General features: G+C 40.9%; 1 protein-coding gene across 1 annotated transcript in view; it reads right to left on the bottom strand.

Annotated features, from left to right (window-relative positions):
• LOC124144897 (protein dachsous-like) overlaps window positions 1-15,825 on the bottom strand; it is a 105,113-nt gene that overhangs the window by 16,744 nt on the left and 72,544 nt on the right. Inside the window, exons 39-49 of the mRNA XM_048396705.1 lie at window positions 15,432-15,676; window positions 14,846-15,035; window positions 13,254-13,674; window positions 11,916-12,106; window positions 10,092-10,334; window positions 9,433-9,683; window positions 7,407-7,593; window positions 5,467-5,887; window positions 3,821-4,011; window positions 2,506-2,748; window positions 152-396 (exon numbers count right to left, since the gene is read on the bottom strand). Coding sequence (XP_048252662.1) covers window positions 152-396; window positions 2,506-2,748; window positions 3,821-4,011; window positions 5,467-5,887; window positions 7,407-7,593; window positions 9,433-9,683; window positions 10,092-10,334; window positions 11,916-12,106; window positions 13,254-13,674; window positions 14,846-15,035; window positions 15,432-15,676 — 2,828 coding nt within the window. The remainder of the gene's footprint in view (window positions 1-151; window positions 397-2,505; window positions 2,749-3,820; window positions 4,012-5,466; window positions 5,888-7,406; window positions 7,594-9,432; window positions 9,684-10,091; window positions 10,335-11,915; window positions 12,107-13,253; window positions 13,675-14,845; window positions 15,036-15,431; window positions 15,677-15,825) is intronic.

Genomic DNA, 15,825 nt, shown 5'->3' with positions numbered 1-15,825 from the left:
TTCGATAACAGAAAAGTATTTTAAAACCAAATGTACGGTTTCGTTGTATGTCAGTTCGGTCTGTATGGATGGCATTGGTGTCTTTAGAAGGAAGTTTTTTTTCTGAAATATCAGATCTGACGGGTGTCTTAGTATGTGATTAAGGTATTACCTGTACATCGATCATCACTGTCGCTGTCAAACTGTTTTCTCCGTCACCGTCTGCCACAGTAGCAATGAGTAGGAAATGTGTATCTTCAGGTTCCAGAGATTCTAAATCTATGTTGCTACCATCAGCAAATAGTTCAAGTCCCACAAGCCTGAATGTTGCATTAGGGATCATGCCATGTATGTGTGTTGTGAAATTGAAGGTGTTCTCATCTTCATCTGTACAAAGTAACGTCAGAATGGGTTCATCTGTAAATGGACAGATATCATAAAATATAAATGATTGCTTATTTCAATTTAATATGCAACGACTATGAAATCGCTACTTTTGCTCGTAAAAGTTGAAATCGCTACTATTTCTCGTAAAAGTTAGGTCCGTGAAGATCCGGGGTAGAATAGGTCTTCAGCAACACATGCTTGCCGTAAAGAGCGACTATGCTTGTCATAAGAGGCGACAGATGGGATCGGGTGGTCAAGCTCGCTGATTTGTTTGATGCATGTCATCGATCCCAACTGCGCGGATTTATGCTCACGTTATCAATCACTGGATTGTCTGGTCCTGAGTCGATTATTTGCAGACCGCCGTCTTATAGCTGGAATAGGGCGGTCGGGTAGCCTTGTGGTTAAAGCGTTCGCTCGTCACGCCGAAGACCCGATTCCCGATATGGGTACAATGTGTGAAGCCCATATTTCTGGTGTCCCCCGCCGTGATATTGCTGGAATATTGCTAAAAGCGGCGTAAAACCATACTCACTCACTCACTATAGCTGGAATATTGCTTGGTGCGGCATTAAACAACAAACAAACCAACCAACGTAAAAGATAATCTATCACTGATATTAAATCATTTGGTTTCAAACACATACGAGAAATACCTACAAGCCACCATTAAGGCTTACCATCGATTAATCGATGGCATGAATGTTAAATTTCCTTCTCCCTATCGAAAGATTGCCTCCGCAACCACAAAATAAGAATACTTGCAGATACGTCACCTTATTTCCTGTCAATTGCAAGAATAAACACCCTCTAAACAATATCTCACACTGAGTTTCAGATCTCATTACACAGTGTGTGATAACTAGTCCTGGCAACTAAGTGACACCCAACCCAAAATACCAATCACTCTTAGTGGTAGGATAACATATCTTCCTCGGGCCCACTCGGGTCCACTCGCCTTGCACAGCTACCAACAGCTACCAACATAACTACTTCTCGGGCAGCAAAGTAGCGACATTGTTCCAATGTAAATCGTAAGGCGTCATGTATGTCGCATACCATGACGTTTTCGAAAAGGTTTTCCAATCAGGAAATACCCTTTGATTTGAAGACAAAAGTAATCGAAAACAATTTGAACAGTTATATAACGTTCGCGACTGTCGCCAGTTTATGTGATAGTCACGTGCACGAAACCTGTTCCAATATGGATTCCTGTCAATGCTGGCCGAGGTCCTGTTTGTGTGAGATGAGCCGAATGCAGAGAAAGCTGGCACCGAATAGTACGGGGTTATCACGTGCAACAACCTACCAGAGGTCCAGATAGACGGCGTATTTGCGTAAAATACACACAATGAATCACCATAACCCAATTTGGAGTTGCTTGCGTACACATATGCATGAAACATTTTTTTTATTTTTTTTTAAACCAGTAGCAAACAATAGTGTGTATAAATAGCCAATGCAGCCATTTCAGCTTGCGTACCCGAATACCTTTACACCTGTTTATTTAATGATCGAATGTTAGCATAACCTACGTCTCGTTTATTGAAACTGAGATGTGTATCGCTGTTGTGCGACCTGTGACGAACCTGGGGTAGGACATGAACAGAAGAGGTGAAAGGTAAGGTGAAATTGGGTTTAACGTCGCGTCCAAGATTATTGTGTGTGTGGCTGCTTTTACTAGTCCGGACTGATGCCGATTTATAGTGCTAGCCAACCGAGATACCATGCCGCAGTTTAACATGAATACCCCACTCAAACACAGTATACTGACTCCGAGCCGACCAGTCCTTGTTTTAGCCCATTAATGCCGAGCGCCAGACGGGGTAACAACAAGTACCATCTTTGAACGTCTTTTAGTATGGCGTGGCCGGGGATCGAACCCCGGACCTTCCGCTCTCCGGGCGGACGCTCTACCACTAGACCACGGAGGCGGTCTGAACAGAAGACAACAGAAGTTACCTGAAGCAGCAGGTAAAGCAGAATTATTTTTAAAATTCATTTTTTACCTTACAGTCCCAACCCAGAGAGTAAAAATATATAGGACACCTAAAGAAAACAGCCAAATACCTAAAATGACTGATAACATATGAATAAATACTAATTGGTTCAATACTAATATCTAGATCCCTGACTTACCGTACGTAGTATTCTCTGTTACATTAGCTCTGTAGACATCCTGAGAACACAGTGGAGGGTTGTCGTTCACGTTCGTTACGTTGATACCGACAGAAACGTTGGCAGTGTTACCTCCCTTGTCAACCACACTCAGAATCAAATCATTGATGACCCGAGTGCCATTTGGACCGTCATAGTCTATCGCCGTCCTCATGAACATTGCACCCGTCAATTCGTCGATATCGAAATAGACACTGTCATTTCCTGTTGGATATAGATCAATATAAAAGTTGTAAAATTACTTTCGTAGCAGACATTCATATATATCATGAACTATGTTCAGGGTACATGCGATAATCTGGTAGCCTTGAGCGTCTGAGATATAATAAAATCTTTCAAAGCTATCTGTTGGTTGGTGATTTATCATATTTTACAATATTTTTACAGGACAGGGGTTGGATAGGATGTTTTATGGCCAAAGAATTGTCACGTCGCCAAGGCAATCGTTTAAGAAACGTCATGATAGATTATGTGACTGAGAAAATGTTGTATTTCTTTCAACACTTTCATGCTATGAACACACCATTATCAGTCTTTACTATATTTCCAAAGGAATCCTGCTTGGGTCAAAACCGTTAAAACTATTAAAGCCCCTCCGGAAAGCCCAAGTTTGGTCTTCTCGGCACATTAACACAGTGGTGCTTTAATTTGTCAATCGGGAGCCTGAGTGGCACAGTCATCCAAGGCGAAGCAATACTCGTGAAGATCCGTGGTAGAATAGGTCTTCAGCAACCCATGCTTGTCTTAAGAGGCGACTATGCTTGTCGTACGTGGCAACTAACGGGATCGGGTGGTCAGGCTCACTGACTTGGCTTGGCTTGTCTGGTCCAGACTCGATTATTTACCGACCGCCGTCATATAACTGGAATATTATATTGCTGAGTGTGGCATTAAATAACAAACAAAAACAAAACTTCCATGTGTGAGTTGAGTCCTGTGTCTGTCAGGTCTGCCCAAAACATATAATAGTGGGTTCGAATCCCGGTTCGCTGTGATAATATTTCTAAGTTGTCAGCACCATATCCGTGCTCGTAGGTTCCACCAAAGTGGTAAATGTCCAAACCTTCAAAAGACTTCCTCCTAAATCACTCCTTGATAAGAATGAAATACTGCTTTAAGCGGCGTTTATCCCAAGTCATTCAATATTATGAATAACAAACACAAATAAGTGCTGACAGTCATAAAAAAAACACGTCCGTTCACTGTCATGACACTATTTTGTTATGTTTTTTGTCTCTCGTGCGCCAATAGGTGATCCTTTAGTAATAGTTCTCACCACTTAGTGTGTAGTTAACGACGTCATCAATGTCCCTGTCCCCTACATGGAACAGCCTGTGGAGAGCAGCTCCCGCTGACAACCCTTCCTGCAGCTGTGTGGATTCCAGCGTGATTTCAGGTGTTTCGTCATACACGTTTGTCACAGTCACGTAGACTGAAGCAGAGGCGTCCTGCTCCCCATCAAAGGCCCTGGAACATGAATCATAAGCTTGAGTAAAATATTAACAATATTTCTAGCAATATCACGGTAGGGGACGTCAGAAATGGGCTTCACACATTCACCCATAGGGAAATCGAACCCGTGTGTTCGGCGTAACGAGCGAACGCTGTAACCTCGAGGCCACCCCAACCCAAATGATAAATGATAAATTCAATATAATTTTCACCACTATTTTGCCTTTTACGCCAAATGGCATCTGTTTCGGCAGATAATCGAGACTGGTTAATGTTTGGCGTTTAGCATGTATGAGTATTTAAGCACAGTTACAGCCAAGGCTACTCTAAGACTTGGTTTCACACATTGTACCTACTTTTGAACTCTAACCCAGGTGGTTGTTGGTGGTGTTTTTTTGTTTTACCCCGCACTCAGCAATATTCCAGCTATATGGCAGCGGTCTGCAAATAGTCGAGTCTGGACCGCACAATCCAGTGACTAACATCATGAGCATCGATCCACGCAATTGGGATACGATGACATGCATCAAACCAGTCAGCCTATTACGACATGCATTGTCGCCTTTGCGGCAAGCATGGAATGCTGAAGACCTTATTCTAACCCGGAACTTCACGGGTCTCTAACCTAGGTCTTCGGCATATTAAACGGACGTTGCAACAACTAGGCTTATCCACATATCTTATGAGATCCCTTAAACATGGAACTACCCCTATAACACCGTTTTATTTAAGTTTTTGTGACCGCCTCCTTGGTCTAGTGGTAGAGCGTCCGCCCGGAGACGATCCCCGGCCGCGTCATACTAAAACGACGTTAAAAGATGGTACTTGTTGTTGCCCTGTCTGGCGCTCGGCATTAAGGGGCTAAAACAAGGACTGGTCGGCTCGGAGTCAGTATACTGTGTCTGATTGAGGTATTCATGTTAAAACTGCGGCATGGTATCTCAGTGAGCTAGCACTATAAATCGGCATCAGTCCGGACTAGTACAAGCAGCCACACACACACACACACACGTGCATGCACGTCGCTATTTAAGTGCAATAATCTTGGACGCGACGTTAAACCCCATTTGACCTCACCTCACCTTGTTTTTTTTGGCCAGGTGGTCTAAGGTGCCGCAATTTGCAGTGTATCGATACATCCGCTGATGGTGGGGTTGAATCCCAAATTTGCTCCGATTATGAACCTGGAGTGTAAACTCTGTACGCATGGTAAGCGGGTTTACCACGGCGAGCTGACACACCGTGATATATTATAACTAAAATAGTGTTCAAAGCGGCGTTAAACCCAACTAACTCACATATGTTTCGTATATTTGTCGTTTATGCCGCGGTCGTGATTACGACGTCCTATAAAAGGTTATCCGGGCGTAATGATTCTTCACGATACAGCTGGAATATTGCCAGATGCGACGTAAAACAATATCTAATCAAGAGCACGCAAACATTCATTCAGACAAATTGGCAACCTACTTCACTTCGATGGCAAAAAACTTTTTCATTTCAAAATCCAAACTTTTCTGCAACGTTAACGCCAAATCTTCGAATTTGAAATAATCCGCATTGGTCTTCACGACATCTAAAGTCAGGTTCTTTCCTTCTGGATCAGAAGCGGTAACGTTTAGTATCACATCTCCAATATCCGTATCCTCCCCTACTTCCACTCTGTAAACAGTTTCTGCAAAGACTGGTGGCTGGTTGTTGATATGCTTGAGTCTGACCCTGATCTGACCTTGAACTGACTTTTTGACTGAGCCTCGATCTGATGCTTGGACTTCTATATCATAGTATTGTACATGTTCGCTGTCTTTTTCAGCTACCAAATTTCGCATAATAGCCAGGTTTCCCGTGGAATCATCTACAGTGAACAAACCCGTTGTGTTCTCTCCAGTATCTGAAAGAAAAAAGGGTCAGCAGTCAATTTATAATTAGCTTGACTTTCACTTTGTGTGAGTTCATTGGAGTTATAAACTTTCATAAAGTGAGGGCCAAACTGTATGAAAGTGGGAGCTGAACCTTCATAGAGTGATGGCCAAACTGTATGAAAGTCGGAGCTGAACCTTCAAAGAGTGAGGGCCAAACTGTATGAAAGTCGGAGCTGAACCTTCAAAGAGTGATGGCCAAACTGTATGAAAGTCGGAGCTGAACCTTTAAAGAGTGAGGGCCAAACTGTATGAAAGTCGGAGCTTGTCTCCCTAGAACACACACAAAGTGAAAGTCAATTCTTATGGTTTTTATCTCCATATTTGTTACCTCGAATGGCATAGGCCTAGATCTATACACAATTTTATTTAGTACATGTGACTTCATGTTTTCACTGAGAGCCATACAACAATCAGCTGTTTCGCGGAATAAAATAGTTCCTCAACATGACAGGTGACGTGGGAGTATGTATGCTCAACATGTTCTACAGGTACATCTGTTGTAGTTTGTCTACAACAAAGGTATTCGAATAACATCATCATTGGATGGGAAAGGTGTGTTAAGAACTACCTCAGTAAGTCAGTCAGAATAACAACGCGTCGTGATACATTTACATCAAGTACAAGACGTCAAAATGGCCGACACCATAAATGTGACGGGAGAGATTTCCTAAGTGGTTAATGAATCTGTGGCGGTCACATGTGTTGGTCATCATTGTGAATTGGCCGAACATTGAAAGGTGATTAATATTAAGATGTGCCAAATAGACACTCAGGTAAATTCATAGATTGCTGCAGACTGTCACTGTCCGTCTTGACACGGATCGAGTCAATACTACGATAATTTGGATATGAATTTCTTTATTTTGTTCACTAGAATGGGACGCAGCGAGAATATTCGTAAACGTTCACGCAGTCAAATTCTCTGACGTTTCTCAGTGTATGCTAAAACGCTGAGTTCAAAATTAAAGGGTTCAAATTATTAGAATCAACGCTTCTGTATGTATTCGTCCTAGGGAATTCCCAGGGGTTTTCCCCAAAGTAGTCCGTCAGTGTTAACGTCACTTCAAGAACACGGTCTCGTGAAAAACGTATGAACGTCAAATTGGCGGTCATGTAACAGACCTCTCGTTCAATGGAAAAGCTGTATATCGTGTAAACTTCAAATTAAACATGTATGTGGCATTATACAGATATTTGTCATGACATACCCAACAGTATATTCAACAAAGTACATGTTTAATAGTAAATGTTTTATGTCCATGAACCTGTTTTTGTACACACTGCATTCTTGACTGAAAATTATTTCGTTCTTAAGGGATTTCCTACATAGTATATATATACAAGGCCATTTCTGGTTACATTGCTCAAATATTGCTAAAAGCGACATAAAACTATACTCACTCACACTTTGCGGATACCCTAATTTTTTATCAAGTAAAAGTAGAAACTAGTTGTATACATGTGCAGAAAAAGTTCAAAAATATTTACCCGAAGTTGTGGATATAACGTTGAACTTAATTATTCCATCATCTCCAGCATCGTCGTCCTTGACCTTGAACGAGATGAGAACGGTGCCAACAGGAGCATTCTGGGATATATGAAGATCCGGAAATGACCCATTGATGTCTGGTTTGGGTGATGACCATTCCGGTTCATATTCGTTTGAAGGTTGTATCTGGTATAGGACAAAGTGGTTTCCAATTGTTATATAAGAAGAAGGGGGAAGATACACGTTCAATGTTGAAACCATCATACTATCAACGATGAAAGAATGACCGTGAATGCTGTATACGTATAACAGTATTGTTATGATTGACTATGATAGAAAGAATAATTAACAATATAAGTAAAAAAGATTCGATTTTTGAATATTATGTAAATGTATTCAGTTATGCATTTGAAATTCATAATCTGTTTAGAAACACCATTGCTTAGATGATAAATATACACAGAACTTCTACTTCATACACAAGAAGTTTCCGGAGATTTTGAAACCGAAAGGGTCGTTACTGGGGGGAAAATCAAAATATGCCAAACAAATCGGCACTACAGTGCAGTAGCATAGGAACGTGTTGACTAAAGGTATGCACGTTTTTCTACATATAATTACTTGGGGCACGGGTGGCCCAGTCGTCTAAGGCGCCGCGATTCGCTGTGCAGAGTTGCATCCCTTGGGCACGCCAGAAACCTATGATTGCAGGTTCGAATCCCGGTTCGCCCCGATTATGTTTCTAGGTTTGTCAGCACCATACCCTTGCTCGTGGGTTTCACCGAAGTGGTAAACGTCTGAGACCTGCATCACTTCGGGCTTTCCTCCCACATTAAGCTGACACGCCGCGATATAACTGGAATACTGTTAAAAGCGGCGTTAAACCCAAACTCACTCACTCACTCACATATTATTACTAATATAATCTTCACTATTGATAGTTTATTTGACAATTGACTGCAATATATTTTACTGTTGTTGGGGTACAAACACAAAAGATATTTGATAAACAATAAGTCAACAATAATAACTTCACAGATTGCTAATTTAATCATAACCACACAGCATTATAGACAAAGATACGAATCCAGTCACATCGTTCAGCATAAGAATGCAACACAATCCCCGCCCACTCCATTATGAGCCAATCAGGAGTCCTCTAGTAGAGTAGCCTTATGTAGCTGGGGTTTATGGAATATAAAGGCAAACAAAATTGCTGGTTTGGCCAATTAAATGCCAAAGAATCATTTCCAATGTATAAATTACGTTGTGACATTTGTTGAAATTGGCGTAATGTGAACTGCCTTGTATGTAACATAACAGCTGAGAAGTGTAAAGGTAAAATTGGCACAGGATACTTGTACTGCCAAAAGGCCTGTGAAACTCTACACCGTTAGACTACTCCCTAGAGCATTTTTAAATAATTATGTGAAAATCACAAAATTCCCCAGTTCCGTTAATCTGCAAATTTGTTCATCAGGACGTTGTAACATGGGAATGGTTTCATACGAATTAACGGGGTTCGATTACATCTGTATAGATTGGAATATCAAGTCAAACTTATCAAACCAAAATTGCGGAATCCTTGGACAGATATGGTACTGACGGACCAATAACAATTATCGGGGACATTGTGGAATACGATTTGTTTGTTTGTTTAACGCCGCACTCAGCAAAATTCAAGCTATATGACGGCGGTCTGTAAATAATCGAGTCTGGACCAGACAATCCAGTGATTGAAATCATGAGCATCGATCCACGTAATTGAGATACGATGACGTGCATCAACCAAGTCAGTGAGCCTGACCACCAGATCCCGTTAGTCGCCTCTTACGACAAGCATAGTCGCCTTTACGGCAAGCAAGGGTTGCTGAAGACCTATTCTCCTCCGGATCTTTACGGGTCCTACGAACTCACGTCCAGTCACGATGACTTAAAACAAACTCTGCAAATCGAGTTGCGGCGCTTCAGACAACTGGGCCATCTGTGTCCCCTGTGTGTTAAAAGGTCATTGGTCAAACTCACCAGGACATGAACAAGGACAGTGGCAGTGTTGACCCGCCCACGACTTCCGTTCTGTTGATCCGTTACAAGGACGGCCAGGAGGAATGGTTGTTGGTGTACACAACATTGCTCGAAATCAATTTCTCTATCCAAATAAAGGCTAAGGCCATTCGTCTTGAACATCGTATAATGGTTTCCATCTTTAATCTCTGAAGTCAGGTTGGTTGTATTATCGTCTATGTCTTGGCAGTCCAGTGTGAAGATTGAATCATCTGAAAGAGAAACTCACTTTAAGCAAAGAAGGCTTCATTTAAATAATAGGGTTTTCTATAATGTTTTCTTTTCCTGATGCTCTTCGTCAGTTACTGTTACTCTCATTTCTGTAGATATTAAGATAAATACTGCTTTAATTTGTTTATTTCACTTTAAACAAGACAAAAATCAAAGCGACAAGAGCCTTTCCAAAATCAGAAATATCTGCTAAAATCGTCACTATGAATCACTATTAAGTGGTAATGATACTAAGTGTTCGCGAAAAGGTGAGCGTATTCAACACCGCCGATGGCACCCGTTACAAACACATGCAATGACAAGTCAAGTGTTGACCCAAACATGGTGAAAATATTACAACTTCCAAACTAAATTACACTCACCATTTAAAAATGATAGGGACTCCTTACTTGTGGGTGTGTTTTCTGTGATGTTTACTGTATACAGGGTGTCTGAACATATTGGGGCATTGTCGTTTATGTTCGAAATTGTAACGTTGAACGTTACGTTGGCCGTGTTGCCTCCCTTGTCCACAACAGTCAAGGTCAAATCATCCAGGAAGTGACGACCATTATCGCCATCAAAGTCCACAGCCTTTCTAATTCGGATCTCCAGAGATGTTGGATTTATGTCGAAGTACTGACTGTCATTGCCTGTTGGAATGTTTGTATAAATCATATTAGAATATTTCATAACAAAAATGTTGTAATCTATCTTATCTGTAAAACAGTATATATTTTCGCAAAAATAATGAATATGTATGGCACAGTATCATACACTTGTTTCTTCCTGTATTCTAAGTGATGTCACGGCGTTGTTAGCAAAGCGTCTTAACAAATTTAAACTTACACGTGGTGATACCGGGTATGAATACATGCTTTATCACACAAAACTGGCTTCCACGGGAGTAATCGCTTGGGTGAGATCAAGCAATATCTCTGAGGATATACTGCTTCAATAAAATGGCATCACAGTACTTGCAGACCATTGTGACCTCATCGCTAATCATGGCGTCACTATCAAATGACATCAGTATTCTCTCTGCCACCAAAACTGGTTAGCTTTACTTTACTTTACTGCTTATTACTGTTTACAAACTGAAAAAAGTTGGAAGAATTATTTTGGATTATGAATATAAATCCTACCTTCGTGTCTTTTGATATCAAATACATCAACACTTCGACAAGCCTCGGTGTTTAAAAATTTTATCGACTTGTGTTGATATACTGTAAAACAGGAATTTAATGCGACATGAAAATAATGCGAGCTCTTGATTTTAGACATTAATGCGCATTTTAAATATGCGAGTGCCCATACTCTTTCCTAAACATTTACGGGCTGGATTTATGTTCTGTGTTATTTTAATTAATGTAACCTACGTAAATAAAAACCTTACCTGAAAACGCTTCGTTTGTTTCAAATGACGTTTTGAGCAGAAACTGTGAGCAGACAGAGATAAATAAAATAACTGTGCACTATAAATCCCCTGTCCATGTTTTTTCATTGAGATTCCTACCTTATTTTAATATTATTTAAGCTAACTGTCCGTATGTTTGACGGTCAAGCGTGAGAATGGTTTCCTTGCAGCTATCATTGTGTTAGTGTTGTTTTAGTTGACAGTCTGTTGGTACTAGTATATACGTTCGGCCCTTTGATGAAAAGAAGTAGAAAACAGATCAGTGTATCGAATAAGGGGGATTATGCTGATAGGATATTCTCAAATAATCAGGTGACAATCCTCACACACCTGTTGACCTGCGATATCAAAAGACACTCGGGTGAGATTCTCTATGAAACACTAGAAGTGCATAGTCGATTATGACGCTTGCTAAGTGGACAATGTCTGGGGGTTCAACTCAGACAACATTATTGCAATACCATATACCCATTTCCTTGTTTTCTGTCAGTTCGCTGAACATTATTTCCCAAATTCCGCTATGCGTTTTCATAGTGTGTCAGTATTTCCCGCTGCCTTGAACGGTGTTTCAGATAAATGAACGGTGTAATCAACGATCAACATTCCTTGTTGCGACGAAAGGACTTAACGCTTAGTCAATCCGTGTCCTTATATGTATCGTGAATAGTTTAATAGTTAAATATGAGAACACAACGCTTGCAAAGTGATCATACGGTCACGTTATCATTATACAGGCTGTCAAATGGATATCGTAGCTGTCCAGATGTAACTGGACGTGCGGTATATCAAATTCTTATTAAGCAAGGTTCAAGCTCACCATTCAACACCAAGGTAAGACTGTCATTGAAATCCGTATCCTCAACTGTGAATAGGTGAACTACAGTACCCGGTGGTATTTCTTCTGGTATTTCTAGAGGGTCTTTAGTTAATATCACAGGGTCTTCATCGTTGATATCCAGAACTTCTACAGACACAGTTGCAAGTGTTTCGTGTTTACCGTCACTTGCACTGAAAACCAAAGAATCTTGGTCTCATTGTTATAGTGACGGCAAGGTACTACTAGCCTAGAAGATAAAAACCGGGTTCTTCAATCGGAAGTCCCAGGTTGGAATCGCAATAGGAGAACAAAATGTAAGGCTGTGGAGTGCTGAAAATATGACTAACACTCTCAGTGAGGAAAATGATCTCAGGATGAAGATGCAAACAATGTAATCAGTATTCAAAATCGTTTAGTAGCTGCAATGAATCAAAGCGAATTGAAACGTTGTGAAAGGTCCAATAAAAGGAGCAGCTGGGTGAATGTTGTTTGTTGCAATATTCTAACTTTGTCACAGTGTCCTTAAGTGTGGGCTGAATAAACCAGTGGTTGTCAGTAAGAACACATCACATCAGACTACCCCTGAAATGTTTGACAAGTCCATTTTACGAATAGGTGGGTTAAGTCTGGTATTTCCCTCATATTCTCACAATCCTCACATCGATTTTCTGTACCGTTCCTCCTTATACCGATTGTAATATCTCTCCCACTTTTGGGTGCGATCGTTTGGCCACTGCGTTTATCTGTGTAGCCCAGCTATATATATGGGGAACAACTTACTAGACACTTCCCTCTCAAAAATAACGTTGTCTAATATATAACGTTATCAAGTTGCGAGCGCATATTCGAATCTCCAGAAATAACGTCATGATGGAACAATGTTTTATTGGAAATAAACCACGCTTCGTTTCTCATTGTTCTTTGCGATTTATCGCGAAGCTATCGTAATTAATGTGAAACCCACGATCACAGGTACGGTGTGGACAAGCCACGGATCACAATCAGGGCGAATCTGGAGAAACAATAAACTTCTCTGACCTTACGCGGGTCATGATGCATACGTCTGAAAAAGTATACACGAAAATATAAAAAGTCAATGCAAGAGAACAACCAGTCTTGATTATCCGCAGAATCAGATTCCATTTGGCGTAAAGGGCAAAATTGTTGTGAAAAGGATATGAATGGACCACTGAAAATCAGTGATGACACCAGGTGTTCGCTAAAAGGGTAAGCATGTCCTGCCAGACATGTCCTCTTCAAACCAGACTACAAACAAACACTGAAAAAATGGGAACGTTGTCTCTTAAACTATGATCGTAAATATATTAACAACTTTACCTTACTTGGAAGACAAACAGTTTTTGGTCCTCATAGTCAAGTTTTTCGACCAGCTTTAGCTCATCATAATCCAGAAGGAACTTGCCGGAGTCCATCTGGACCAAGCTCAGGGTGAGGTTGTCATCCTCCGCATCAGATGCATTGATCCTGTGCAGGACAGAACCTGGTAAGGCGTCTTCCATCACCCGCAGACTGTAAAAGGTTTGCTCTATCTCTGGGGGACGGTTTCCAACTCGCTTCACAAACACCTTGATGTTATCTTCTACAGACTTTGGAGGATTCCCTTTGTCAGAAGCCACGATGATTAGGTTAAAGAAGTTTGCATTCCGTGCCTGGGGTATTGAGGACAGTTTGTGGTTGAGTTGTAAATTACCTGACACGTCGTCGATGGTGAAGAGACCTGTGATATTATTTCCCGAATCTGGAAGAGGAAAATGATGTGATACCTGATACTTATACATTTACGTCAGTTACAACACGAAGTTAATCTCACTGGACCATTGTTATAGTCTCTTGATTGGTCTTACCCAAGAACAGTTCCACAGGCTGCAAAAAGTTCAGAACACTGCAGCCCGTATCATATCTTTAACGTTTAGACATCTACATATCACATCAGTTCTGAAAGCCTTACATCGGCTTCCTGTAAAGGTCAGGATGGAATATAAAATCCTGTGTGTGACTTTACAATGCCAGATTGGAAAACATATTATTGCTCTCGACTACTTCGTGGAGCTCATCAACCTCCCATCCCACCCAGAAGTCTTAGATCAGAGCATCAACACATGCTATGTCCTATGACCACAGAACAGCAGCAGCTACACTTTGGATATCTCGCCCTGTCAACATCAAGCAGTCTCCCTTCTTGGCCTCTTTCAGGAAAGTCCTGAAAACCCATGTCTTCCATCTTCCCGAGGCATCAGAGTAAACTGACTATAAAAGTCCAGTTTCCACCCTTGCCGAACTAGGCTGGAATTCCTGGGCTCGATCGTAGCGCCACAAGTGGCTATTACCAGTAATGTCCCGTCTAAGCCTCTTCCATGGACCAATCAGATTCCACCTCGCGTATCACTTGCGTTTGCTTCACACAAAATGGTGGCACCCAGTCAGGACGATCTGATCGACAATCAAGTTCTATATCGTGATAAAACGGGTCTTTCATCGCGAAATACATCAAATCACGTGAGCACCTTGATTGAAATAATGAAAAGATTTGGAAAATATCTGTTGACAACGAGTTGGCGGTGCACATGCTTTGCAAATCCTGCAATCGACCGAAATCTGCACGACAGTTTACGAACTGGATTTCGATTTCGGTGCGCGATTTTGATTGGACTATGCATAGACTCGTTAGTCCAGCCAAAATGTAACTCCATAATACCAGCCTAGTTCGGCAAGGGTGGAAACTGGACTTGTATAGTCAGTTAACTCTCTTGCCTCGGGAAGATGATGTCTTCAGACGCCACTACTTGTAATACCCTTCTGTTCTTTCTCTCTACCAAAGCTTTCATGTTTCATGTAGCGCTATGAGCATGCACTCGTTGGTGGATAATGTCCATTATAAGGAACATCTTCATCATGATTATTATTATTACCTGTAAATATCGAAGAGACGCCGAAAGTCAACTCTCCGTCCAGCCCGTCGTCATCGTCCTTGACCGTGAATGTCAACAATGGCGACCCTACAGCTGTGTCGTGGGGTATGTGAATGCTCGGAAAGGATGTCTCATTTGTGTTCGGTAGAGGGGAAACCCACATCGGCGAAAACTCGTTCTTGGATAATATCTGAAGGACGAAACAACACGTTTTTTTCTGAAGAGGTCGCGACGATGTAACACTTTGCGATTGTTGAGGACGAAAGAAACACACACGTTGTCTCTCACAGTTTCGACCGAGGGAACGGTTGTCTTAAACATTGGTTCATATATGTAGAACATTTTCAACCATGTTTTTATACCGGAAAATTATTCTGTATCATTTTGTATGAATGAATTAAAAATCGGTTAATCGTGTTCGTTCAGTTTGAAATCATTCTCAGAGTTATTTATGATTCTGAAAGCATTTGTGAAAGTAATTGTTCCCCTGACTTCCGCAAATACATATAAGACCAAGTTATACCTTTAATCTAGTTTTCATATTATCTAGTTCATCTAATCACAAATGCAAAATCATACGAGTTACCTCCACAACAACTATAACAAAGCTTGTTTTGGGTTGACCATTTTCCGGAATGTCGTGAAGTTCTATCGTCAGCATGTATTGCTTGTCACCACTTTCGTAGTCTAAAGTTTCATCTACCAGAAACAGGTCCAGAGACTTGACTCGAAAAGCGGAGGAATTCCTCTCAGAACCAAGGATGAGTGTCGTAAAATTGGTTTCATCAATATTGTCTAAATCGGTACAATCAAGAGTGAAAATCGTTGAATCTGTAACAAAAAACATAAAACTTTTTATTTTTAACAAAATGAGACAGGATACTTTTATTTCTTACTTTACCAAACTTAAATTTTTACCTTTTTCAACTGGTGTGTAATGTGAACAAATATATTCTATATATGCGCTTGCGGATAGCTTA

The sequence above is a fragment of the Haliotis rufescens genome, unplaced genomic scaffold (genome assembly GCF_023055435.1).
Source record: "Haliotis rufescens isolate VD_foot unplaced genomic scaffold, xgHalRufe1.0.p SCAF_16, whole genome shotgun sequence".
Classification (NCBI taxonomy): Eukaryota; Metazoa; Mollusca; class Gastropoda; order Lepetellida; family Haliotidae; genus Haliotis; species Haliotis rufescens.
Note: the sequence above shows the minus strand (reverse complement) of the source record. Positions and strands in the feature narration are given on the sequence as shown.